This window comes from Neophocaena asiaeorientalis, unplaced genomic scaffold (assembly GCF_003031525.2).
Source record: "Neophocaena asiaeorientalis asiaeorientalis breed wild unplaced genomic scaffold, Neophocaena_asiaeorientalis_V1.1 scaffold597, whole genome shotgun sequence".
NCBI classification, from domain to species: domain Eukaryota; kingdom Metazoa; phylum Chordata; class Mammalia; order Artiodactyla; family Phocoenidae; genus Neophocaena; species Neophocaena asiaeorientalis.
In genome coordinates this window covers 790,677-818,056 of record NW_020172664.1, presented here as the reverse complement: position 1 = coordinate 818,056, position 27,380 = coordinate 790,677, and the positions used below count along the sequence as shown (strand labels likewise).

At 49.0% G+C, this 27,380-nt stretch overlaps 2 protein-coding genes across 6 annotated transcripts in view; one reads left to right on the top strand and one right to left on the bottom strand.

The window, feature by feature from the left end:
- The first annotated feature begins 177 nt into the window (after positions 1-177).
- On the top strand, positions 178-20,719 carry FFAR4 (free fatty acid receptor 4). Of its 4 annotated transcripts, none has more exons than XM_024739560.1 (3): positions 178-595; positions 8,509-8,637; positions 18,364-20,719. In XM_024739560.1, the coding sequence occupies exons 1-3, from the start codon at positions 185-187 to the stop codon at positions 18,751-18,753; spliced, it is 930 nt and encodes a 309-aa protein (XP_024595328.1). In that variant the 5' UTR covers positions 178-184; the 3' UTR covers positions 18,754-20,719. The 4 variants fall into 4 exon arrangements, with proteins under 4 accessions (XP_024595328.1, XP_024595325.1, XP_024595326.1 ...); XM_024739557.1 differs by having other exon boundaries at positions 178-751; XM_024739556.1 differs by having other exon boundaries at positions 185-751; positions 8,509-8,654; positions 18,339-20,719.
- Positions 20,720-21,824: 1,105 nt separating this feature from the next.
- The window catches only part of RBP4 (retinol binding protein 4), a 6,439-nt gene continuing 883 nt past the window's right edge, over positions 21,825-27,380 (bottom strand). Inside the window, exons 2-6 of one of the 2 annotated variants that reach the window (XM_024739561.1) lie at positions 27,243-27,371; positions 27,014-27,147; positions 26,759-26,865; positions 23,600-23,812; positions 21,825-22,136 (exon numbers count right to left, since the gene is read on the bottom strand). In XM_024739561.1, coding sequence (XP_024595329.1) covers positions 22,111-22,136; positions 23,600-23,812; positions 26,759-26,865; positions 27,014-27,147; positions 27,243-27,353 — 591 coding nt within the window. In that variant the 5' untranslated portion in view covers positions 27,354-27,371 and the 3' untranslated portion in view covers positions 21,825-22,110. The remainder of the gene's footprint in view (positions 22,137-23,599; positions 23,813-26,758; positions 26,866-27,013; positions 27,148-27,242; positions 27,372-27,380) is intronic. The other variant, XM_024739562.1, reaches the window with a different exon arrangement.

The window sequence follows — 27,380 nt, the reverse complement described above, 5'->3', positions numbered from 1 at the left end:
ACTTCCTCGTTCCCGCGCGCGCCCCAGGCTTAGCTCGCAACGCCCAGCGCCGGCGCTGCTCAGGCGGGAGGGGGCCAGAGGGGAGATGTCGCAACCGTCTCCCTCCCTCTTTCCCCGCCTTCGCCCTCAGTCACCTCCCAGATGAGCCCGCTCGCAGACGGCTGCGGGCCGCGGTGTGCCCGGCATGTCCTCTCAGTGCGCGCAGGCAGCGGGCATTGGGCCCGCGCGCAGCCTGGAGCGGACCAACCGCACCCGCTTCCCGTTCTTCTCCGATGTCAAGGGCGACCACCGGTTGGTGCTGAGCGCCGTGGAGACTGTGGTGCTGGCACTCATCTTCGCGGTGTCGCTGCTGGGCAACGTGTGCGCCTTGGTGCTGGTAGCGCGCCGACGACGCCGCGGCACCACAGCCAGCCTGGTGCTCAACCTTTTCTGCGCGGACCTGCTCTTCACCAGCGCCATCCCGCCCGTGCTGGCCGTGCGCTGGACAGAGGCCTGGGTGCTGGGCCCGGGTGCCTGCCACCTGCTCTTCTACGTGATGACCCTTAGCGGCAGCGTCACCATCCTGACGCTGGCGGCAGTCAGCTTGGAGCGCATGGTGTGCATCGTGCGCCTGCAGCGCGGCGTGCGGCGCCCGGGGCGGCGGGCGCGGGCCGCGCTGCTCGCGCTTATCTGGGGCTACTCGGCGTTCGCCGCGCTGCCCCTCTGCATCTTCTTCCGCGTCGTCCAGCAGCGGTTCTCCGGCGCCGACGAGGTGAGCGCCGGGGTGTGCACGCGGATCAGGTGTCCGGGAAAGGCTGCCAGGCGGGTTGTGCCGGAAACGGTGATCTGGGATAGTCATTAACAAAAACAACAAAACAATAATAGGCCGTTTGCTGCATTTAATCGTTGTGTCACAGTGCGCGGCACTAAGTTTTATCTGTGAAATTTCACTGTGACCCTACGATGTAGATCTCGTAAACGCCCTCCAAAACGTTGTAAGTGGAGCCCCCGTAGTGCCTGTAAAGTGCACTGACTATTGAGAGATTAATGGAGTAAGGGGCTTAGCGGCCAGACAGACCGAACTAGGGGACCCGGAATGACTGATCACATTATAGTAAATTCTGCTTTCTCTTAGTACTCTTATTATCACACCTATTTACAGGTGAGGAAGCTAAGGTACACAGAGAGTAACTTGCTCAGCGTGTCTCAGCCTTAGCGCGAGGAGGAGCTAAGATCGCGCTCAGCAGATTCAGTGCGGGCCGGATGAGGGTCCTGCTTTGAGAATCGCGGGCAGGTGTGTGTGAATGGGCCGGGGAGAAAGGGCTTTGTTGACCCAGAGACCCCGGACCTAGTGCTGCCTCTAGCGGGGCTGTGACTTCCCCTCCGGAGCCTCAGTTTTTCCAACTGCAAGACGGAAAGATTAGACTAGACCATGGGATCTTACCCTGGGAGCTTTGAATGAAGAGTGGCTTCAGAGTATCTTGGGCGCCCCAAATGTTCCGAAGATTCCAGAGGCTGAGCCCATAAGCGTTATTCTGGGCAGCGCACCCAGAGTTGTCATTAGGATCATTACGGGGGTCCAGGATCTAAAAAAGATTCTGCGCACAGTTCATGACATTGGCTCGAGGCTATTCCTATCCCGCGGTACAGAATTGCGGGCGCAGGTTTGTTCTCTTTGCTGCCCTGTGGCGCCGCTGCAGGGTTTGCGCGCGGAGATTCACCTGGGACACCTGACCTCGACAGTGGCCGGCGGTTCTGGCTGTTATCGCGGTGTTAGGTTCTGTGGGCCTCGCGGGGAGGGCCGGGGACAGAGGTACGTACGCCCCACGGGAAGGCGCGAGTCTCGAGGCTCAGCCTCCTGGAGTGTCTGCCCGAGGCTGGGTTCTCCGCCCCGTTCCTTTTCCCTATGACAGCAGTCGCTGGTTTTCTGGCCGTGGGACACTTCCTTGGCCCTAGGAAGGAGTGTGGGCCCTCCCAGCAGAAATCACAGTCCCAAAGAGAGCCCTAAGCAGTGACCAGAAGGGGTGGGAGGGCCGGGAGGGAGGGGGGAAGGCTTCTAGCTATGAAGGTGAACGTAGGCTGACGTGAATGCAGAAGTGGGCTTCTCTGGACGTTTCCCAGACTGGTCTCTCACACAGGCCTTTCACTGGGGAGAGAAGTCTGCATCCTGTGTTTTATATATATATATATATATATTTTTTTTAACACAAATCAAACCGAAAAGCCTCTGGGGGGCTGGGATTCTGCCATCTGTCTTTTGACTTTTTTAAGTTATTCTGTCACTGAGTTACAGTGTTTCTGTATTTTTCACAGACTTGAGGGATTTCACAGAACTCAGGGAATTAAAACACATAGAACATACCTTAAGGATATCTTATGTTTCCAGACAGGTATCTTTGTGCCTCCCCCTTTTACAACTGTTTTAGGTACACTCTTACTTAACTGGAAAATAACACTAAAAAATGAGGCTATTGTTACCTCCCAGCCAAAAACCCAGACTAAAACTTCTTGCTGACGTGGACACGGGGGTTGTTAGAGTGAGAAGGCCTTCGCACAGATGCAGGACCTTCCGTGCCTTGCCACTCTGTATTTTACCTCAGGTAGGGCATCTGTGGAGGTTGGAGCCCTACGCAGCACTTCCAGAATGACTACAGTTTTACCGTAAGGTGCTTCCGTGGAGGTCTGTGTTGTGGTAGTCTTCCCTCAGTCCCCCTTGGGGCTGGGCTCACAGACCCCTCTTGTTTCAATGCAGAAACACCTCCTTGGTCTTAAGAGCCTTTGGAGAGGGATATGGGGAAAGCCACTGGGAGAGAATGGGTCCGCACAGCATCTCAGAAGATGAGGGGCCAGGTGAGCTGGCTGCAGGACCCCTGTTCCCTGAAATTAGTAGAGGTGGGGCCGGGGAGCTTGTAAGGAAAAACTGGGACAGTCCTTTCCAGCTCTCCATCCTCTGTCTTTTCCCCTACCTGCCCCTCAGCCCCCAACACACACATATCCACACCTGCCAGTAAGCCAACAAACAGAAAACTCCTGGTTCCTCAAGGGCCATGACCTGAATATGTAGGAAACATCTTACTTTATAGGTGGGCCAAGTGAGGCTCTGCAGTTAAAGAAATAAGTTGAAAAGACTGAGAAATAGCAGGGGGGAGGGGGTGGGGTCACTGAAAGAAAAGAGACAGAGAAGGATCTAGTCTAGACTGAATTGAGACTCACATTTAAAATTAGCAAATGCTTGTTTTCTCAATCCTCTACTCCCAGCTTCCTGGCTGTAGATTCTGCCTGCCCGCTCCTACTTGGACACTAAATATGGAGGTTTTGGATGGGGGGACATTTTCCTACCCAAACCACCAGCTGAGAGAACTAACTAAACCCAGGCGCATGCTGGCTCCCTCCCCTCAAGGAGCACCGGCCCGGGGAAACAGTGCCTCTCAGAGTTTTCTGTTTATCTGAGCTCCCCCCACAAAAAACCCCCAAGAACATGATTACCTTTGTCCATTTGGGCAGTGAGTTCCAAGCAGTCAAGGTGACCAGACTCTTTCAAACTTAGATGAAATGATAGACAGACTAGAAAATGCTAAATAATTTGGTATTAGGAATGCAGGCTTTGGAGTCAGACGTTCTGAGTGAATCCCATCTCTGCCATTTAGGAGCTGTGAGCCAGAGGCAAGTGGTCTCATCTCTCTATACCTCACTTTCCTCATTTGCCAAATGAGCACGATAACAGTATTAACCTTAGGATTACTGTGGGGACGGAAGTCCAGTGAATGAGCTATAACACCTGGCACACACGCAGTTAAGCGCTCAAGAGCTGCCAGCTCTTATGGGGACGGAAGTCCAGTGAATGAGCTAACACCTGGCACACACGCAGTTAAGCGCTCAAGAGCTGCCAGCTCTTATTAGTTTCCTTATCTTTGGTTATAAATATTTTAAACATTTTTCAAACAGTACAATTCTTCTGATTGCGGTAAAATAAAAGACTGCCATTTTAAGAGGGTGGACACATCCTAGCAACTTAGACATCTCAGCCGGGTCAGCTCAGCCTTTGCCAGTGGGATTCCTGCCTGTGTATGCTGTGGCCCTGGTGGGGCGTGACCCTCGTTGGCAGGTGGGGAGGACTGTCCACCCCGGTCAGAGTGTGCTGCCCATTGATTCTGCAAACACTTACTGAGCACCCCTCCCTCCTGCCCCCGCCGTGAGCCACACAACCAAGACACCGTCCTTCTCTTCAAGGAGGGGCCTGTGGACAACGCAGATTCTGGTCCCAGACCCTGCACAGTTCGGTAACCCCACAGTAACCCCACGAGTTGGTGTTCTCTTGTTTATTTTCTGAAGGAGAAGATGCCTGTAGTTACACAATGGGCAAAGGATGGAAGCAGAAGTTAGCTGGGGTCTGTCTGTTCCTCCTGGTGCCTCTCCCATGAGTTCACACTTCCGGAGGAGCGCTTGGTCCCACTGCTCTGCCCTGCCCCAGTTTAATACCAGGCCAATAATGCCGTCGTGTCCCTACTGAATGTGGATTGGCTGAGGAGACAGACAAGTTTCCTCACATTTGTTAATATTAGAGGATACTTTTAAGATATAGGAAAGTCCATCTCTTGCCATGGGTATGTTCTTTCTTCTCTGCTGGGAAGCTGATAGGAGAGGAGATATATAACTAGGATTCCTAGTTCCTTAAAATGACTTTGAAGTCTTCCATTTTGTTTGAAGAGGTGGGGCGGGGAGAACTATTTACAAAGGTGTTCCCAAGGGTATTCCAGGAAGAGTCATTAGAGAAGCTGACCGGAAACAGCTGGAATCAGGTGGCATTTGCAAATGATTTAGCCAGTGCGGGGAGGGGTCAGCACTTGAGCAGTGCCTGTAGATAGATGTCCCCCATCCACAGGAAAGTCTTCCTGGAAAAGAATGAGTGACGTGGGGGACTGGAGGGACATCACAGGCAGAGGAGATAGCCCACAATGTTGGCAAGAGATGGTGCTGGAAGGGTTGGTGGGGGTCAACTAGAGAAGGGCCAGTTACACACCCTTTAGGGCGTTGGGACTTAGGAGGTGAGAGATGGCCCGGTCTGTGGTCTGTGGGGGGAGGGGGAGCAGTGAGAACGAGCTTGTGGTGGGTTGGATAGCTATTAAGGCAGAACCTAGGAGTTCCCTCTGAGTGGAGAGGGAAGAAGAAGGTGGAAGGCCAGCACTCAGGTATCTGACAGCTTGGAAAATGGCGGCTCCGTGCCCGGAGTTGATGATGCAGGAGGTGGAATCTTTGGGGTGGGACACTGGAGGCTAGAAGTGCCTGTGAGGCATCCTATAGAGATGCACTCAGGGCAGTGGGGCCAGTCTGGGGTTCAGGAGAAGACTGGGCTGGAAAGAGGAGATTGCAACAGCATTTGCAAAAAGCCGCCATGGAAATGGCTGAGACTGCTGGGGAGAGGTGGAGCTCGGGATGGGAACACCAGTCACGGTCCACCACACTTCACACCACTGTACGTGGCCTCCCGTCTACATCCTTTCTGGTCCAGACACTGAGCTCCAGCTTCCCCATTCCCTTGACTGAAGCCCCATCCTTCCACGCACAGCTGACGCAACCCCTCCTGGATGCCGCTTTCCCGGTGACTCCACGATCCCATCACCTATAGCTCTCTGGGCTTGCCGCTCTGTACTGAAGTTTCCTAGTGCTTTTTTCCCTCCCTGACTGTAGCATAGCCTCCTTGCGCATCCTCACTGTAGCCTCACAGTGGCTTAGTCACCATGGCTTGAGTCAGCGAGTGGTTGGACAAATAGATTAAAGGACACTGTTATCGGCTCAGCCAGCTCTGCTTCTGTAGCTCAGTAACAAAGCAGGCCCAGCACTTTTGGTTTTCAAATTTCCTTTTTATTTTTTTTTTATAAATTTATTTATTCTTATTTATTTATTTTTGGCTGTGTTGGGTCTTCGTTGCTGCGCACAGGCTTTCTCTAGTTGCGGTGAGCGGGGGCTACACTTTGTCGCGGTGCGCAGGCTTCTCATTGCAGTGGCTTCTCTTGTTGCAGAGCACGGGCTCTAGGCGCATGGGCTTCAGTAGTTGTGGCGCATGGGCTTCAGTAGTTGTGGCTCGCGGGCTCTAGAGTGCAGGCTCGGTAGTTGTGGTGCACGGGCTTAGTTGCTCCTCGGCATGTGAGATCTTCCCGGACCAGGGCTTGAACCTGTGTCCCCTGCATTGGCAGGTGGATTTTAATCACTGCTCCACCAGGGAAGCCCGACACTTAATTTTCTGGAGTGTATCTTTCCAGTCTTTTCTATGCCTGTGTGTGTGAGTGTGTGGATAGATACCTTTTCATTCACACCTACACTTTTCTTCAACAATACGAGGCTAATGCAGGCAGATTATTTAAGGATCTATATTTTTGTCTCTAATATAGAGAGAACACCTTGCTCTATCATTACACAGTCTTCTACAAAATCTTGTTAAGCCTGGAGAGGGCTAGGCAGACATTCTGGAGAGGGTTTTCAGAAAGAGTTGGGAGTTCTTGGGGGTTTTAAGAAATGCTTCTGGGGTCATCTGTTTCTCTGCCCTCCCTCCCTGTACATTTTTCCCATCACAAGCATAAGAATTAGAGACTGGGCTTCCCTGGTGCCGCAGTGGTTGAGAGTCCGCCTGCCGATGCAGAGGACGCGGGTTCGTGCCCCGGTCCGGGAAGATCCCACATGCCGCGGAGCGGCTGGGCACGTGAGCCATGGCCGCTGAGCCTGTGCGTCCGGAGCCTCTGCTCCGCAATGGGAGAGGCCACAACAGTGAGAGGCCTGCATACCGCAAAAAAAAAAAAGAATTAGAGACTAAGTCACACTCAGGGCTGGAGTCTGTTTCTTCTGTTTGCTGCTTCAACATTTCTGCTGATCTGTGTTGCCCACCCAATGCACTGGAATAAGGGGTCTCTGGTGGGTGGAGGTCTGAGTACAAGCATAGGCTACCTGGATTTCCCAAAGAGCTGTGGTCACTGCACTGTCAATATTCAGAAGATCCTTGAGAGACACAAATTTCTTTCTAATCACCAAAATGTAGAAAGCTCTAATAAACTTTATTCCATCCGGTGTGCACAGTGGGGGTGGGGATGAAGGAACACGTTTTTAGAATGTCCAGTGCATTTGTAAACTGTCTAAACAAAACAGGAAAAGGAAGCAACATTCTCACCCCCAGCTCCCTCTCAGGGTACAAATATAACTAAAGCATTCTTCCCTGCCTGACTTGCCTTAGCGGTTTTGGTAGGTTCTGGGATACCCTCTATAACCACTCATCTCTTTGGAGATGACTAAAAAGGACTACATCTTTAGGGTTTTAGACTATTATTTTAGGAGGAAATTTCCAAGCTTTAGCTTCCTCCTCTGTGTAATGGGAAAAATAACTATGCATTTCAATAAGGTTGTGATGAACATTCCATGAGATAATGTATGTAAAGTGCTTCCTGGCAAAGAATAAATGCTCAGAGAATTTTAGATACTGAATAGGAAAAGGAGTGATTATTTGACTCTATTTTGAGTTTGACCATGCAATTATGATACACGTTGGGAAATGATAAAAATTCTTTGCCTTTGCTTAGTATAGCATTCAATAAATATTGGTTAAATGAATGAATGAATGAATGATGCTATGAATAATGATACTGCTTATGGACTGTGGTTAAGATGCCTTGTCCACCAGAAATCAGTAATGTGGTCTTTTTACACAGAATATGCTCTTAAAAAATCTGTTCTATGTGTCCAGAAGTGTGTAGGGCTCTTGTTTTCTAAAGAGTTTTGTCCTATAGTCAAGCAGGCGCTGGAGATTTGTGTTTGGGAGGATAAATAGATCTCTTGTCATTGACCTGTTTGTTCATTGGAAAAAATTGTTGCAGCAGCTTAGTAACTATCCAGTGAGGTCTGGGGACATGTTTCGGGGTTTGTAGTTAGTGTCAAACATTTGAATTCAACGCAACGTAGTGACAGCAGCAAGGTCACAAACCTGCATACTCTTCTGCCCCATCCAGTGGTTTTACATCTTGATGACCGTGGCTGCACCTTCACTCTGGGGCTGTTGCATTCTCCCCTGGAGGAGAGGCACACCTCACTCCAGGTTTTATATGTTTGCGTGTAGCACATCACTTCCAATCTATGTAAACTTTCAGGGGTCAGATTTTTCCCCTGTAAAATGAAGGTCTTGGAAGAGAAGGCTCAAGGGCTCTTTGCAGCTCAGCCCAGGGAAGTGGAAAGAGCACTGGACCTGGAGCCATGCCTGGGAACTGACTCTGGGTCTTCCCAGCCTGGGACCCTGAGGCCCACGTGCCTCCCTTGGAGAATGGGAATAATAATTATGGTGATTCTGAGGGTCAGAGGGGAATGACTTGTAAGTGGGGTTGTGTGGGCAATGGAAGGGAGTCGGGGGTTTCTTGTCATACCAGTTGTGTAACAGCAAAACACAACAGGGTAACAACATTGTAACAGTGCCAGGTAACCCCACCTGGGGCTGAGCTAAAGGCCAAATAAAAAGCCAGCATTAAATGACCTTCTCTTCCTTTTTGTAACTAGGAAATTCCGATTTGCACACTGGTTTGGCCCAGCATTGCCGGAGAAATCTCCTGGGATGTGTCATTTGTTACTTTGAACTTCTTGGTACCAGGACTGCTTATTGTGATCAGTTACTCCAAAATTTTACAGGTATGTTTGCTTCAAGCGCCGTGGCTGAACTTCACTCAGGCTTGGGGTATTTCAGATGAACCTTAGCATTTCCAGGTCAAAATTTACCTTAGAATTTGCACCAGCCCAATCCTGGTTCACTGCCCAGATCCATCCCTCTGCAACGCTGAGGGACAAAAGTTTGGTCTTTTTTAAAAAGTTATATCTATGTGACTTTTATTATTATCATTTGTTTTTGCTGATCACTAAAGTAATACAAGCTCATTATAAAAAATTAAAGACATAGAAATGTGTAACACAGATACTAAAAATCTGGTTTACCCCCACTGTTGACAATTTAAAGTACATTTTTTCAGGTTATTTTTCTTATAAATTTATATATATATACATATTTCTATGCAATGTGAGTATGTGTATGTATATCTGTGTACATATAAACACATATACGTATATATATATGTGTGTGTGTATATATATATAATGAACCATATAAAATGGTCAACTATAAAATATCAACTATTACCATGGTTCAACCCAATGTTTTTTTTTTAGATTTGAGATAATGCTATCTGCTTTGTAAATTCCTTTTTTTGATTAGCACTGTATCATAACGTCCTTCTAGATCGGTTCCTATATCTCTGCCTCATTATTTCTAATGGCTTCATGGTTCTCCATCATATAGTTGTGACGTAATTTATTTTATGGGCTTTTGGGTTGTGTCCATTGTTTCCCCATCACAAACAGCAGTGTGGTGATAAAGAATGTACACTTTTAAAAACTTTTATTGAAGTACAATATAAATACAGAAAAGCACACCCAGCATACACACACAGCTCACAAATTGACCACACTCCCAGAAACAGCTCCCAGAAACAGAACGAGAAACAGAGCATACGAGAAGCCCCTCCTCTATCCCTCTAATTGCTACCCCCCGCTCCCAGGGCATGTGCCTTGTAAAAGTGCACTGAAACAGGAAATGATCTCTATCTTCAATGTGACTATGTACAGGGACAAAAAAAGACTTGCCAGCCTCTTTCTTACCCCTTGAGGCAGCATATTTGCATGCGAGGTGCTGGCCCAGTAGATGGCATCTACATGTGTTCATGCTCATTTCAGAAGGTTCAATGCGAAACGCTTGAGTCCTCTCCGAGGTTCACCGTTGTTAAATCTTGGTTTTATAGCATATAATGCGTCATATGGCGAACAAGCAGGTTGAAGTGGGGCCCTTAGGTCCTGCTTGCTGTCTGGCCACTGTTATGGCCCTTTTGTTGTAGCTAAAGATCTGTGACCTTCTTAGATGCTTTAGAACCCAAAGCCAGGCCAACCTCCATCCGAGTCTTCTAATCTCTGGATCCTGTGTGAGACGGCCCCCCCATGTTAGTCCTTAGACTCTTCCCCACCAGTTGACTTGTGACCTGTTTAAGTGACGTCCCACCTGGGGCTTGTTCAAGGGTATGAGGCAGATTCGGGCCTGGAGCTGAGGTCTGTAAAGTGCTTGCAGTGGGAGCCTGGCATGTGTAAATGCTGTGTAAGCGTTAGTTACTATCATTATGTTAAAAGAAAAGAAGGGAGGGAAAAAGGAAGAGAAATGGAGAATGAATTTTTTTAAAATTATTTTTAAAATATTTATATGGTGTTTACAATGTGTCAGGAATTCATTTAATCCTAACCAGAATTACAGATGAGGAAACCAAGGCACAGAGAGGTTAAGTAACTTATGAAAGGGCACACAGCTCATAAGCAGCAGTATCAGGACTTAAACCCAGGCAGTCTGGTTCCAGAGTCCCAACACTTTAATTCCTCAGACATTTGTTAAGAATTTGCTCTGTGCAAAGTGTTGTTGGGGAGTAGAGATTGGTCAAGAGTAAGCAAGTCACATTCTCTATCTAGAAGGAGCTTTAACACAAGAAAGGGAAGGGGGAGACAGACAAAGGTGCTGCTATTCAATGCAGTGAAACCCTGAAACACATTAAGGAGTGATACTGAGGCTTAGTTTGAAAACACTTTGCAAATTGTTAAAAGAGGAAAAGGAGGGAAAAGGGAGAAAAAGCAAAGGGCCATAAAAAACACGGAGACCAGGAGGGGTTATTTTAATAACCTGCCTTTGAGTCCTGAATCTGCCCCTTACTTGCTGTGTGGCCTTGGCAAGTTACTTACCTTCTCTGAACCTCTGTTCCCTCATCTGCAAAATAATGATCAAAAGTCCAACGGTTTAAGATTTTTGTGAGATACATAGGAGATACTCCTGGTGGGACTATGGTGAGTGTCATGCCTGCCTGTAGCAGGGGATGAATAAATTACAGCTGTTGTTAATTGTTAGGCGAGACTGTTCCTCTAATCCTCTCACAGCATGCTGGGAAGACGTACTGCTGAGATTTTTGAGAGAATAAACAGCAGGGCCCAGATTTGGAGCACCGCAAGAACATGGGACTGGCCCTAGAGCAGAGCTGGCTGGCTAGATGAGGGCTGGGCAGAAGCTGGCTGTGGCATCCGACCTCTCCTGCTTGGGCAGTCCCACTCCTGAGTCCATTAGAGGCAAGAGGGTTCTGATCTGTCCCTTTTCACTCGTGCCTCATGGTTCTCAGCCACCTTCTGAGGAAGGACTGACTTATTCTATGGAAAGGATATTCTTTTCCTCGGGCCAGGGCCCACCTGGAAACATCCTAGGAATCCTCGAGCCCTGATGTGTCCTCTTATCCATCTGCCTCTAACTGCAGTTCCAGACACTTTGCCTATAAACTCACGGCCAGCCTTCCGTTCTTCCCATCCCAGACCTCAGGACAGCTCCTGGATGAATCGAGTGTCTATCGTGACTCACAGTTATGAAATGGTGCTCTGAGCAGTGAGTCAATGATATAATTTAGATCCCATCACTTCCCTCACAGATGGAGGAAAAGCTAAAACCCTCACCTTAAGGCCCTGTGTGATCTGTCCCCTGCCTTCCCCTCTTGCGTCATCTTCTCCCCCTCCCTCGTGTCCTTGGGGCTCTTTCTCACACACGCCAACACACTGCTGCCTCAGGGCCTTTGCACCTGCCATTTCCTCTCCTGGATCTCTCCCCCCCAGACTTCTGCATGGGCCACTCCCCCACTTCATTTAGGTCTCTGCTCAAAAGGCTCTTATCCAGAGAGATTCCCCATCATTCTCTAGTCCCTGATCCTGATTTATTTCTCTTCAAAGTACTTCCAACCCCTGTCATATTCCATTTGTGTGTATTTACTTGCATATCATCTGTCTTGCCCACTAGAATGCAAGCTCCCTGAAGGCAGAGACTTTGTTTTGTTTACTGCCATAGTCCTGTGCCTAGAACAGAGCCTGGCTTATTCATTGTAGGGGCTTAATAAACACTCATTGAATGAGTAAGACACAAACTTTGATCACACTGAAAGGGCCAACAGCACCTTCTCCTTTGGGACAGTGGGAAAACCACTGGACAAAGAGTCACGAGCCCCAGATTCTAGTCCAAGCTTTATTACTGTGTGACCTTAGGCAAGTCGCTTAATGAATGTGGGCCTCAGTTCCCTCTGGAGCCAAATGGGCCTCAGTGGATCATTTAACACAATAAAATGAGAATTGCAGATATGATAATGCTTTGAACAAACTGTTAGACTTTAATATGAAAGAGATCTAATGTGATTTTGAAAATTGCAACATTAATGCAAATATAAGACTTTCAGAAGATTACTTTCCACCCCACTGGCAAAACTGACTATGGACCATATCCCAGGAGGACTGTTACATTTGTTCTCACTTTGCTCCTGTTTGTAACTTGGAAGCTGGTAAGCTGCCAGGTGGAGAGCCTGGGTGGGGCCGCCTAGCTTGCGTCTCTCTTCCTCTGAAGATACTCATAACTCAGAGACCCTGAATCAGCCTTTCTGCTGAGCTTTTTCTATCAAGAGCAAAACTCTGTAAAATCAATTGAACATCAATATTAATTAGCTATAATCATAGAGACACATTTAGCAAATCATTTGAAACCATAGGACAGATAACTACACCACCGACCCTTTTCCCACCAGCCCTACCTCTCACCTGTCACTGCTGCCTCTAACTCAGGTACCATCTCTAGGCCTGAGAAATGTCTCTTTCAAATCACCCCGACTTTTATTCCTCACAAGCAGAGTGTCCCCTATAAGCATTCTCTAGAACTCCATGGGATGTTAGATGTTAGAAAGGGTTCTATGATCAAAGGAGTTTGGAAAATGCTGGGTTAATCAAAGTTAAATGGGTTTCTTTGCTGCAGGCCTTCTCAGAGCCTTTATTATGCTCATGAACTTTGAGAATCTCCATCTCTGGAATAGAGTAGGCAGCATTGCTAAACCTGACTGCAGACCGCCTTTTCCCCACAGAGCTCTCTCTGGGCTGGTGCTCCACAGACTCTCCTTTGGGAACCGCCATTCTCAAGCCGCTACCCTGGTTGCTGGCTCTGCCCTGGGTGAGCACTGAGAGGAGGCTTCACCGGGGCTCTTTCTTTCTGGGGCTGCTTCAGTTGCTCATGGCAATGGCCTTTTCCACCCTCTGCCTTCCCTGCTTCCTCTTTCCTCCTGACTCCGGCGTGCTCTACATCTCCAGTGGCTTTTTCCTATCAACAGTTTCCCAGGGTAATAGTCTCCAGGCCACTCCTCAGTGCCTTTGATCAGGCTGACCATGCTTGCTGGTGGGGCTTGGTTTATATTGTCACCCAGTAACCAGCACCATAGCAGGCTTTGTGACAGCTTATAGGTTTCTTGGTCCCCCTCTCCCTTCACCCCCAGGCCCCTCACCTCCCAAACACTAGAATGGAAGTGCGGGGTGGGCAGTGCTACCTTGTTTCTTGCTGTGCATCCGGCACCTGTAGGAGTGTTGGCCACATAGTAGGGGCTCAATAAATATATGTTGAATGACAGAGTGAGTGTCTGGCCTGAAGCTGGAAAACCTTCACCTATCTCAGGGCTTAACTGGGAAGTGAAATCCCTTTCGACTAAATGTGAAGGCCTTAGGTAGTGAACACGTGGCCCTTCCTTTCTCCATGCCTGGATCTCATTCCCCAGCTTTGGGGCCTGCTTGCCGGTGATGGAAGGGGAGGTTGGTCCTCTGGAAGGATGGAGTCTGTTGTCTGATGATTCTAATAGGGAGGTTGTGGATTGACCAAGCAGCCCTCAGAGGAGACCCAACCCCAGGGGCTGGAGCTGGGTCAGTGGGAGCGACCTCTCCCCACATCCACCTGTCCGCGGCTGTGGTCTGGTGGCGTGGGGTGACAGAGGGATGCGGGGTGGGGAGAAGCTTTGCTCGTAGCCTTCAGATGCTCGTGTGAATGTGAAGGCAGAGAGTCTCAGGCAATTTAAAAGTGACTTTTCAAAGGACTGGGGGAGAAACTCCAAGCCTGTTGTCCTAGATGAGTAGTTCTCATACTTTAGTGATTGAGAGTAACCTGGGGAGTTTATAAAAAGTGCGGATTCCTAGGCCCACTCAGACCCACAGAATCAGAGTGTCTGAAGGTGGGCCAAAGCATTTACATTTTATGGAGTGCCAGTGACCCTGATGGTGGTGGCCGTGGGCCACGTTCCCGGGAGCTCTGTCCTCTGTCCTGGTAGTGGCAGTGGTGTGACTGGCGGTGAAGAGCGTACCCCCTGAGGTACCCTTCCCCCACTTGACCGTGAGGCCTTGAGCAAGTCACTTCACCTCTCAGGGCCTCCGTCTCTTGTCCCCAAAATGAGAGCATACCCCACAGGCTTGTTTTAAGGATTAAAGTTAATCCTCAAAAGTTTATCGAGCTTTTAATTTGATCTAAAAGCACACCAAACATTCAGTGTAATGCCAGAGACACTTTAAACCCTGAACAAAAGTCGACTAGTCTTGTCATCTAATGTGGGGAAGGGAGCAGGGAGGAGCTGCATTTTATTATAATGGGCCCATTTTCCTTCTCACTCCCTCAGAGCTGTGGGAACTGCGGATGGAAGGAAATAGGGTAGCATCAGTCAGTGCTAAAAAAAGAGCCAAGCACATGTTCACTTGGCCCGTGAGTCAGTTGTTTTGCTGTCTGCTCACGGTCATTGTCAGACACTTGCCAGAGCCCTGGACCACAGCAGCCACAGGGCTGCCCAGCCCCAGGGAGCTGCAGTCTGGTGGGACTCAGAGGTAAGAATGATGCTTCAACATCTACCATAGAATATGTGGCAAGTGCCACGTGAGTACCTGAAACAAAGCGCTGCAGGATGCCAACGGCAGATGAACCAGGATGCCCTCCCGGAGTCCCTGGCATTAGAGCTTGGAGTTACAGGCTGGATGGAAGGATTTCCACTGACAGAGATATTAGAGGGTGGGAAGGAATTAGTTTAAGTTTAAGCATGGACTGGAGTCAGACTGCCAAGGTTTGAAGCCCAGCTCTGCGACTGCTTAGCTGGGTACTGTTGGGCAATTTCCTTAACCTCTTTGAGCCTCAGTTTCCTCCTCTGTAAAATGGGGATCATCACTTATCTACAAAACAGAAATAGAGTTACAGATGTAGAAAACAAAATTATGGTTACCAGGGGGTAAGTGGAAAGAGGGATAAATTGGAAGATTGGGATTGACATTTACACACTACTATATATAAAGTAGATAACTAATAAGGACCTACTGTATAGCACAGGGAACTCTACTCAATACTCTGCAATGGCCTAGATGGGAAAAGAATCTAAAAAAGAGTGGATATATGTAATGTATAACTGATTCGCTTTGCTACACACCTGAAACTAACACAACATTGTAAATCAACTAGACTCCAATAAAAATTAAATTAAAATAAAGCAAAATAAAATGGAGATCATCAAAGTACATATGTCACAGAATCGTTGGGAGAATTTAAAGAGATAAACCAAGTGATATGTACAAGGATTTGGCACATAGTAAGTGCTCAATAAGTATGAACTTCCATCCACATCATTCATTCAAAAAATATCTAGAGAACTCCCTGGCGATCCAGCGGTTGACTCCCGACTTTCACCGCCAAGGCCCCAGGGTTCAAGCCCTGGTCGGGGAATTAAGATCCCGCAAGCTGCACGGTGAGGCCAGAAAACCCCCTAAAGAACCCCCAAAACCAAAAAAAAATATCTAAAAGACACTGTACCAGGGACTCCATGCTTCTTGGAAGAGCAGTGTGGACAGCACTAGCAATGAGGCTGCTGTTGGAATCGTCCTCGTGTGCCCACCAGGCTGCACTTAGCCTACTCAGAAGTGGTGCCATTTCCCCTGCAGCCTACCCACCTGCCCCTGGGCAGCTGTTACCCTCCCAGGTCAATCATCCGAGGCCTCAGGTTCACCAGCTTTCACCTGAACACATATTCTAACTTGGATTCTACACAGCACCTTCCAGCTTAGATGTGCCAGTGTGGCTTTTAGCCTATGGGTCTGAGCAGTCACCCCGCTGCAGAGCAGGGGGGCGGAAGTGGAAGACAACTCCAGGAAGAGGGCTGGAGCCTTTTATGATATCGCTCATCTTCAGCTCACCTGAGCTGGAGTTTCACAGATGGGGGCTTTGACCATTCATCATTAGTAGAGTGACCTTCAACAAGCTACTCACATTTCCCGAGATTCAATTTCCTCATCTCTGGAGCGAAGATAATAATAGCACGAATCCAACGAGCAGTTTTGAAGATTAAATGTGGCAATTTATAAAACAGATGCATTGTACAGTGGCTGGCACGCAGGGAGCCTTTCGTGAAGCTCGGTGATCCTGATTCCTGTTGTTCTTGGCGGGGAGTGGGTGGGAAGGAAGGGGTTCTGTTCATTCAGCATCTGTTGCCTGGGTCCCCGTCACCTAGAAGTGGACCAAAACTACTACACAGAAGCAGCTGTATTTAATCACAGGAAAATTAAATGGCTACCCTTTAATTAGCTAATTAGAAGTATTCTAAAGAGAATATTTTAAGCCATTCGGGTCTTGGAGTTAATCTTGCCCCAAATTTGAACGATTCTGATTACTTTCTAATTGCTTCATCTCTCGAGATTCAATAATTTTAGGGGAATGGTCCTAGGAAGGCCCGGGCAGAGCTAACGAACAATAAGAGTTTTGGGGCTTCCCTGGTGGCGCAGTGGTTGAGAGTCTGCCTGCCGATGCAGGGGACACGGGTTTGTGCCCCGGTCCGGGAAGATCCCACATACCGCGGAGCGGCTGGGCCCGTGAGCCATGGGCGCTGAGCCTGCGCGTCCGGAGCCTGTGCTCCGCCGCAACGGGAGAAGCCACAACAGTGAGAGGCTCGAGTACTGCAAAAAAACAAACAAACAAACAAAAAAAGGGTTTTGGCTATTAAAGTCTCCAGGCATGTAAGCACTCACTGTGTGCCCAGCAGCCTGCTCCTGCAGGAGAAGCAGGACACAGGGCCAGACAAAGCAAAGGCAAGTAAGCAAGCACCACGAATGTGGCAAGACATTCGGAATTGGATCTCTTACCTGGGACAGAGGTCACAGGCTGGAACAAAGCATGTCAGGCTAGTGAGTGCAGGGCCCCATTTTAGAGGAAAATTAGAATTAGGCATAAGCTCGGGACTCTGTATGTATCCCCGGGGCAGTGTGAGCCTAAGCACTGGGGTCTTTAGAGCCTCTGGGGAAGCCCCACCTTCTCTCTCACGGACTCAGCTTCTGTGGGGCTTTTGCTCTCTGATGTGAACAGTTCTAAGGCTCCTGTTTTCAAAGTACTTTGGCTAAACCCTCTCTCTGGAGGGCCTGTTTCTTCACCTGTAGAATGAAGGTGTGGAGTAGGCCTTGACTACTCAAAGTGCAGTCCTCGGGGCATGCAAAATCAGAATCTACACTTAAATAAAATAGTGCTGAATGCCTCACAGGCAGAGTGAAGTCTGAGAAGTGCTGCTCCAACCATGCATGGGCCCATCTAGCTCCAACACTCTGGTTCTGAGATGTTATGAAGCATTTGTCTGTTCCAAAAGTACTGTTTTTACGTGGGACAGTGGGGTGAGAGGACATGCAGGGCTTTATTTTAATCTGGTTAGCCTGCCTCAGTTGATGGGCCATATATCCAAGGCTGCCCACAGCCAATTAGTAGCCAGCTTCTCTGATGGATACAGAAGCAAGACCCTCTAACTGACCAGAAGAGACTGGGCAGAAGGTTCGGAGAGCAGTGCCTGCAAGGGCTCCTGAAAGAAGAGTCCAGAACACCCTTCTGAACCCATGTCACCTTGCCAGGTTGCCTCCTTGCCCACAATCCCTCTGGTCTAATGCTGACCCTGCTCATTAGTACAAAATATTAGAGGTCCTTTCAGTTCCACTGTTGCGAATTTATTCTACTGATATGCTCATCTAGGTGTGCAAAGATAGGCACGAGGATGTTTATCCTACCAGCTGTCACCTCTCTCCTGGGGGCGTAAATGGGAAACGGTTTCAGTTTTTCAACACGTGTCACTAGCAGTGCTCTGGCCAGCTCCTCTTTCTTCCTGGGAAAGGGAGTCTTGAATGACACCTGAATCTGTGTTCACACATCTCTCTTCTAGACCATTGCATTCTGGCTTTGCACTTCCCCTCGTCAACACTATTTATAACACGGATGATCTGCCTTATTTCTCAGGAGGCCAGCTGACCAGCGCATCCTAAGCGCGGGCAGCGAGCCAGGCCTCTGAGAAGGGAGCTCTCTCCGCACAAAGCCCAAAGCCAAGTAGTCCCAGCGCAGTGAGAACGGCAGATTCCAACTCCTGGGCCTCCTCTGCCCCTCCAGGATCAACACTGCCGATGTCCTGCCGTAAACTGTGGCGCCCGCTCTGTTTTGTGTTCCTGCAGATCACCAAGGCGTCAAGGAGAAGGCTCACGATGACCCTGGCTTCCTCGGAGAGCCACCAGCTCCGTGTGTCCCAGCAGGACGTCCGGCTCTTCCGCACCCTGTTCCTGCTCATGATCTCCTTCTTCGTCATGTGGAGCCCCATCATCGTCACCATCCTCCTCATTCTGATCCAGAACTTCGAGCAAAACCTGGTCATCTGGCCGTCCCTCTTCTTCTGGGTGGTGGCCTTCACCTTTGCCAACTCGGCCGTCAACCCCATTCTCTACAACATGTCACTGTTTAGGAACGAATGGAGGAAATTTTTTCACTGCTTCTTCTTCTCAGAAAAGGGAGCCATGTTTACAGACACATCTGTCAGAAGAAATGATCTGTCTGTCATTTCCAGCTAGTTAATTTTTCTCTGTAGGCGTCTATTTGTCACTCTCTGGCAAGCCATGGTGTGTTTTCAAAGGGAGTTCATTTCCAGGACGGTCGCACCAGGGTACCTGCTTTAAGAAAATGTAACCTATGCAAATGTACATTTACAGCACCAGTAGATTGAGGGGTGATCATTCAGTATAACAATTGTATCCTTTATAAATGTATTTGCTGTGGGTTCCTTTTCAATATGAACTTTTTCAGTGTGTAATACGATTAAGTTTAATAATTTTTACTTGTAACTGTTCAGTAATCTCATCTCCTACACGTAAAGCCACGCCTTGCCGGTTTCCTGAAGTGAGTCTTGGAACAGGTCCAGGACCCAGATCTTTGCTCTGAAGAGTCATGGCCACTCTAGCTCCCCACCCTGGATTTGCAAGGCTGCAGGATCATTCATTAACGTCAAGAGCACTTGAGGAATTTCCAAGGAACAAGGATTTAATTTCCAAGGAATTAAAGGTGACTTTATTTTTCATTTATAAAGGGATGCCATGGACCCCTTTAGGAGAAGCTTTATCATGAAGTCAGAGAGGAGGTCGGATGACTGCAAACATTTGACAGTGAGAACAGGAGTGATTCCCTTCGTTGATCCACCTGTCAGATGCCTCTTAAGGACATGCTGTGGCCGGTGTTCTTGGTGGTGGGAATACAGCAGTGAACCAGACAGCCATGGCCCCTGCCCTCGTGGAGCTTACTTATCTTCTAGGTGGGGGCAGCGAAAAACCAAACATAAGTCAATAGACAATATAGTGTTATGGAGTGAATTAGCGTCGTGAAGAAAATGGGACAGTGATGGCAATTTAGATGGGGTGTTGAGGGGTCTGCGAAGACCGTTCTAAGGGGTATATTTGAGCCAAAATGTAAACCACAAGAAGGAACCAGCCATGTGAATCCAAGGGAGTGGGGCTTTGCAGATGGAGCAGACGCTGGTGCTGGTGCAAAGAGGCTTGTGTACTTGTGGGACAGAAAGAAGATAGGTGTAAACAAAGCAAACTATTGGCTGAGCCTCCTGTATGCCGGGCAATGTCCTTGATGCCAAGACAGAGGGATGCTGTGCTGGAGACCATCAGTTGTGACCAGAGAGGTCACAGGGCTGGATTACACAGGGTCTGGGAGGCTACCATAGAGAGTTTATTCTGTGTTCAGTGGGCAGCCCCTGGAGGTTTGCAAGTGGATGCTGATGTGACCTGCTCTACTGGTTGCTGTGCAGGGAATGAACTTTGTGGAGCAGGAATAAAGATGGAGACCAGCTAGGTGGCTGTTGAAGCAGAGAAAGAAGATGGGGAAGTTGGAGGTGGGTGGCATCCGTGGGGGATTGTGAGAAATGATCTTGGGACATACTTTGGGAAGGCAGAGCAAACATGATTTATTGATGGACAGGATGCAGATTAGGAGGGAAAGAGAGGATTCAGGGGTGACTCCTGACAGTGATTGGATGGAGAGCAGGCAACAAAAATGGGGAAGACTGGGAGAATGGGAAATAGAAGGACCAAGAGTTTCATTGGGGGCATTTACACGTGAAACCCCAGTGAGATCCAAATGGAGAGCAGGCAGTGGGGTGCAGGGATGTGGGGTGGGGGCCTGAACATACGACGTTGGGAGTCACCAGATAGTGTTTGCAGATTTATGGCTTTATGAAATGTCCCTGGGAAGAGAGAGAGAGAAGAAACCAGAGCCAGCGAGAACCCAGGGCTATGCCAGCACTTGGAGGTTGGGCCAGTGGCTGGAACAGTAGCTCAGGGCCTGGCACATAGGATATGCTCAACCAATCTTTGTCACCAAGTAAATCAGAGCCAGTAGTTGTCTTTGCTGGTGGAGTTTCTTGAGCAGCTTGCTTTTGAAGTAAGGTTTATTACAAGCTTGAGGACTAGAGGACAGGGATCTTTTGTTCATCTTTCGTTAATAAATTTGGTAAATTAAAGCTGCTTTTTGAAGTGATGTGTGGCTGTCTTCTGGGTCTCTGGGGTGACACCTGAAGGGCCAGGCTCTGATGGCCCCTGTTCCGTGTGAATGACAGGTAGAGCTTTCCTGTGCACGGTCCCCTGCCTTCCCCCTTTCTGGTGGGAGAACAAAGCACATTGATTTGGGGCCCCCAGGAGCCTCTGTGGCCCCCTGATATGCCAGCACCCACGCAGAGCTCTCCTCACACACGGGAGAGAGCTGCCCTTCCCTGCTTCCGACACATCTCAGAAATGTCAGCCTGGCATCCTAAGTGCTCTAACTGAACCCTCACTGCAGCCCATCAGGCAGACACTGTTTCCCCATATTTCACAGGAGGAGAGTGAGGCTCAGAGAAACTACACAACCAGCCCCAAATCATACAGCTAATTATATCTGAGCAGAATTTTGAAGTAAAACCAAGACACTGGTACCAAAGCCTTGATGCCTTTTTAAGATGATAAACTGAGGCTCCTAGGAGCTCCTGGGAAACTGAGGCACGTGCCTTTGTATGCAGCTATACGTTAGTGTTCACAAGTGCTGCTAATGGTGTGGGACACTGGTGTCCTGCCCCGGACCCAGCTACTTCCCCTTTCCCGCACACTGTAGGTAGGGGCGCCATGATCCGTCTCCTGATTCCCCCCGGGAAACCCATGGCCTCTTCTGCAACCTTTTCCCACAGCTGAAATAAGAAGTGAATTAGGTGCCAGAGACAATGAAGGGCTGGGGGTGCGTTTCTTAGAGCTCACCCCAACCCATGCCTCTCGGCGTCTCAGACCAGCTCCGGGTAAGCCCACCCCCCTGCCCGCCTCCAGGGCCTGGGGCTGCCTGAGGCTGGGGTCACTGGCCTGGCCTAACCTACACTCACCTCTTTTGGCCTCAGTAGTTAAGGCCTTCCTGGGTTAATGGGGAAATTCCTTTTTCAGGAAGTTAAGAGAAGCCACATTCATTAATAATGGAGGTTAGGCACTAGAACAGGCCAAAGGTCCTAAAGAGCCGGGAGAGAAGAACCCCTCCGGGTATATAAAAAGTGCATCCTACCCAGCCACCTGCAGAACTCACTTCAACACAGACGCGAACACAAATAAAAACCCAAATCACAGGAAACAGGTGACTATACATATTTTAATAAATCAAAGTCTGGAATCCTAATCCTCAAATGATTCCTTAGGAAACTCCAGGGAACACAGACACTTGAGTGCAAAGAGATTCACTTATCCCCACACATACTTTTACATGTACTGAATGTTTTATGTTTACGTGGGGGAGGGGAGGGGAAGGGAGGGGAGGGGAGGAGAGCGGTGCAAACTAAACTCTAAGAGTTGAAGGCTGAGTGAGTTAATAGGAAGTTTCCTAATGAAACGACACCCTCCATGTTGCTACAAAATATTTCATTCTGATTCGCCATCACAGTAACCTGAAATGCAGAAAACAAAGATATTAGTGACAGAAATATGGAGCTGGTGTTAAATGTAGAGTGAATATTCGATGACCTTAGGGCTCGGCTTTGTTCAAATGCTTCTTGTAAGGTTATAGCTAGATGTGGCTCTAATTCATAAACATCTTCAAGGCTTTCTGAAACCCTCTGAATTTCTCTGGGGGTGATGGGGTGGGCCCCAGAGCATAGGATCTCCTGTATCAAAGTGCTGTTTTTTACTTGTCTTAAATTTGCCTCACTGCATTTCACAGGGATGTGGGTATGTCCTCCTGTTTCAGGAAGTGAGGGCCAAGTCAGCCTGACCTCAGCTACTCTGTTAGCAGTTTTATAGCGTGTTCACCATGTCCTGTGTCATATGTCACCAGGTGGTGGCACAAGGGGCTTCACAGTCACAAAACCACTTTGGTTTGCATCCAAGTCAGCTATCTATTGAAGATCTCGGGCAACCTTCGTAATCTTTCTCAGCCTCTGTTTTCTCATCTTGTAGAACATGGATAATGAGAATACCTACTTCATGATGTGTCTCCAGGATTAAGTGAGATAAGGCAGGCAAAGGGCTTGGTGTGGAGCCTGGCTGGGGTGAAATCCTGCCCTACACTTAGGCTGCCCCTGGGTGAAACATCAAAATCTTATTTATTTACTTGTTTGGTCTGCGTTCATATCTGTTTGGTGTAGTGTGGGTTAGCCAGTTAGATGACCAACAGAGAAGTTCAGTTTTGTTCTCTTTTTCCCCCCACAATTTAGCATTACCCTATTTGGATTTTGAAACCCAGTTTCCCATGGGAGTGAGTGTCTATTCAAAATAAAATGTGCACTTTCTTCCAGAATATTACTGGCTTTTAAATCAGGATCAGACAAGAATAATATCCATAAAAAGATTCAATGGGTGTTCCAGGGGATCTCAAAAAAACGTAAGTGAGGAAAACCAGCTAGTCAACTTACTGGATATTTAGTTCCATATTAGAAAAAGAGCATTTGTTGAAATCACTCTCTTTCGAACTTGCTATGGTGATGTCTCTCTTTAAGTTGTTTTTACACCAATGGCCACATTCAATGCCCAGCTCTTCACTGGGGCCACTCAATTCCCCAGACAATATTAACCTAGTCAAAATGGTTTTTTGGGTAGTGCAGCCAGGAGCAAAATCATGTGACCACAGACTGAGCCTAAGGTGGCAGATAAAAAGGAAGAGTCTGTCCCCTGCAGTTTTACTTAATTAAAAGTGCCAAGGTTTTGGAAAAAGGCTTTTGCCCACTCCTTCTGCATCAGCCCCATGATAAGGCCAGTGAAAGATCTGGTCAGGAGGGATGAAGACTTGGGCTCAGAGGGGGCTCCCAAGACTCCCTGTTTTCTCTTGCATGCAGATGAAATGCATCTCAGGGCATACAGACCCAGGGACCCTTAAGGGCGAGCAGCCGGTGCCCTGTTCCCACACACCACTCACCATTGTGAGCGATCAGCCGGTACTGCCTGGCCAGGCACAGCTCCTCCTGCCTCTGCCTCACGATTCTCTGCACCTCCGGGGAAAAGCCGTTCAGGTCACGGGCGAACACGAAGGAGTAGCTGTCAGCGCAGGTGCCATCGAGGTTCAGGAGGCGGCAGGAGTACTGCACAGCATAGGTGTCGTAGTCCGTGTCAATGATCCAGTGGTCATCGTCTGCAAGGCAGAAAGCCACGGGGCCACTGCATCTCCCTCCGCCACTCGGATGTCAAGGAAACTTACTGCCTGGCCCCGGAAGCCAGCCACTTCCCAAAACTGGATTCAGGAGTTAGGAAGCAGGAGACTACAGAGAATTCTGACAGCTCTTAGAAAATTGGGACCATGAGAAAGGATCTTGTCCTTTACAGGAAAACATACTGGAGTCGGTGGTGGGGGGAACCTCGTTCACTTTAATAATTCTTTCTCTCCCTGATAATAAATGTGATCGTATCTTTCCAAAGAGCAACCGAGAATGTGGACCCATCAAAACCGCAGACTAGACCTTTCTACTGTTGTCTCCTCCATCTACCCTCTGACAATATCTTGTGCCTTTGTGGTGTGGCCACCAACGTATGTCACCCCCACAGCAGGATGAATCTTTGGCACTGATCCGCATCAGCTAGTTCCCGGCCCTCTCACTATCCACACTGCTCTCCTGCCTCTCAGTCCACTGGATGATCTGGTTCATGGCTTTTCTGGCTCCACCCTAATTCTGGTTAGTAACCTGACTCACTTCTCCAAGCTGGCAAAAGAGGGTAGGTTCTGGCTTGAGGGCACAAGGTGCCTACCCTCTGACATCAGATATTCTTTCTTAGAGCTCATACTCTTCAGAGGCAGAGCTGAGCCCTTGAAGAATTTAGACTATATTTCTTCCTAAGACTGGGATGTAAGCCATGAAGCATAAGTGTAAACAAAGGTGGTACTAACGTCAATAAAGACAGGATGGGGAAACCACGTTAGTAAGAATGTATGTGAGAGGTTTGCCATGGAGAAACAACAATGTGGATATCCAAACACCTCACATTTGGTAAAATGTGTCACATCTCTGCTTAACGTTCTTGTTGATGTATAACCATGACCAAGACTTTCTGAGCACTTAGGTATGTGTCAGTCACTGCATGGACACTTTCTGTGCTTTCTCAAATATTTTTCACGACGACCTGAAAGTGCACACTATCATCCCCATTTTCCAGATAAGGAAACTGAGGCACAGAGAAATTAAGTAATTCACCCAGGATCACAAAGAGCAGGACACAACTGAGTTTCAGTCTGACTCTGGAGCCCCCATACCTAACCTCTACACCACGCTGTCTCCAGGCGATAAATAAACTGGGGGCAACAGGGGATAAGAAACAAGAAATGCAAAGCCTCCGTGTCTCCATTTCACACCCAGGTCATGAGGCAAGTGATGGTCTCTGCTCTATGTCATGTTCTGTGCTGCAGTAATGCAGGGGAACCTGGATCCCCCAGCATTAAGTATGTAAGGGAGATCGCTAATCCTTGCCTAAGTCACCTCTGGGTGTGCCTCTTGGCTCTGAGAACCCTGGGAGTCCCTGCCTAGAAGGGGCTCAGCCCAAACCCATGCCCTGTAGGAGAGCTGCACAGCGGTGGGTGGTGAGGCCCCTCTTCAGACCACTGCAGGCCCGCCAGGAGGAAGACTGAGCCACCCCTGAACCTCCCAGGCTTTCCCATGGGGAATGTGTCCGACACCGGGATCTGGGGGTCAGGGGAAGCCATACGACTGCTCGGCGGTGGCCATGCTCATCTGATAAGATGCAGATTCTAAAAATTAGTAACCTTGTGCCCCGTGGTACTGATTTTTGTAATCCATTATCAGAAAAGTTTATCTTTTACTCTAAATGGATCACTTTTGGAAGTTTTGCTGCGTTATTTGAAAAAATCTTTATTACCTCTAAGGATAAAAGCTTTTTTCTCCTCGTTGAGTAGCAACTCCATATGTACAGTGTAAATCAATACTGAAGATGCAATTCGATTAAAAAAAAAAGTAAAAACTCATCTAACACAACTGTAGAGGAAGTCAAGGAGTGCGTGCCCCGTGTAGATGGGCTGCATGAAAGGACACTTCTGCCCTGGCTCACCAAGCTAAGAGTCCCCCTGAACAGCCCTCTGGGACCTATCTCCCAGGAGAGTTCCAACAGTATTCTGTAAAACTGTAATAGCTGGTTTGTATTAGGAGTCCCTGCTGTTCAGGGCCACCTAATCCTGACCTGGGAGCTGGAACCCCTGGCTTCTGACACTGGCTCTCACAAACTTGTTGCATGACCTTGGACAAAGCCCTACCTTCTCTTGACCTCAGTTTATTCATCTGCATGTTGAACCCCCTTCACAGGGTTAACTCTCCATCTCTGTGGTTCCATGATATGTCCCCCGTGGCCTGCATTACTCTCTAGGTACCAAGGAGACTGCAGATTTGAAACTTAGGAGAAATGAGGAAAAAGTAGATAGAGCATGTACATGTATGCTCTCAAACATCTACATCAGGCTGAATTTCGGGACGCTCTTCTGAGAGTCCTTAACACCCTGCTCCCCGTGTGAGTTTCAGGGCTTGGGAGAAAGGGAAGAGGTCACTGTCACCCAGAGCACTGTGCCTGGCTCAGAATCTCAGCAGGGGCAGGTAGGGCACCTTGGAGTGAGTCAACCCTGTGCATAAATGCTCCCTGCATCCTTGGATGAGAGTCTCTGAGCCTCTGCTGGGCCCCTAGTAGTCAAGCTGTCTCAGGGATCCAGCCTAAAGAAATGGAGGAAATGCAAAACCAGGTTGGGTGGTGATGTGAGTTGGGTCTTGAGGAGGTGGGTGGTCTAAGCATGGAGAAGGCCACACCCCCTGGCACACTGGCAGTATGGGTAAATGGCAGGAGGAGGTCACGTGACAAGCCCAAGAGCCTTTTGAGCTTGGGCCAGGTTTTTGAGCCGGGGGATGGGGTGGGCGCAGTGAAGGGGCCGGGCTGCTTGCAGTTTCACTCCTCTAGCTTTAAGCCCTGCTGAGAGTTCTGGTTGCTTACAGACCGTTCTTCCCAAGGGTGCCACTGGAGGAGAAACCCAGCCTTTTGGCTAGGTATGTCTCCCATCCTCCAAGACAGTCCCACTAAGCCGACTACTTACTTCCTTTCTGGAGAAAGGACGCTACGCCCCAGTACTTCATCTTGAACTTGGCAGGGTCCTCGGTGTCTGTGAAGGTGCCCAGCATGTCTGCGCACAGGTCCCAGCTACTGCAGAAGCCAAGGGGATCATGAGCCAGGCTGGGCGAAGGGCTCCCTGCATCCCACCCCGGGTGCTCCCGTCCCTCCCCAAACAGGGTTTGGCGCTCAGCCCGGGGGACCCTGCAGCGCAGAGCGCAGCCCCCCATAGGTCACTGACTTAAAGAGACGGACTCGGCCCTTGGCCGTGGCTGTCATGTGGCCATTCTCGTTCATGAACTGGGCGACGATGTTGTCCTGCAGAAAGAGGCCCTTGGGGTCCTTCTTGGCCATGGCATACCAGGTGCCGGAGAACTGGGGAAGGGAGTAGAGCAGCGTTTGGTGTCTGGGAGCGCATGGCCGGCCGCCGGTAAAGGGGAACGGGGCGCATCCGGGACGCAGATACCTACGCGATCCTTGTCGAAGTTCTCTTTGACTCGGAAGCTGCTCACCCGGCAGTCGCGCTCCGCCCGGGCGCTGCCCAGCGCTGCCAGTAGCACCAGCGCCCACACCCACTGCATCTTGCTCAGGAGTCCGCCCTGAGGGAA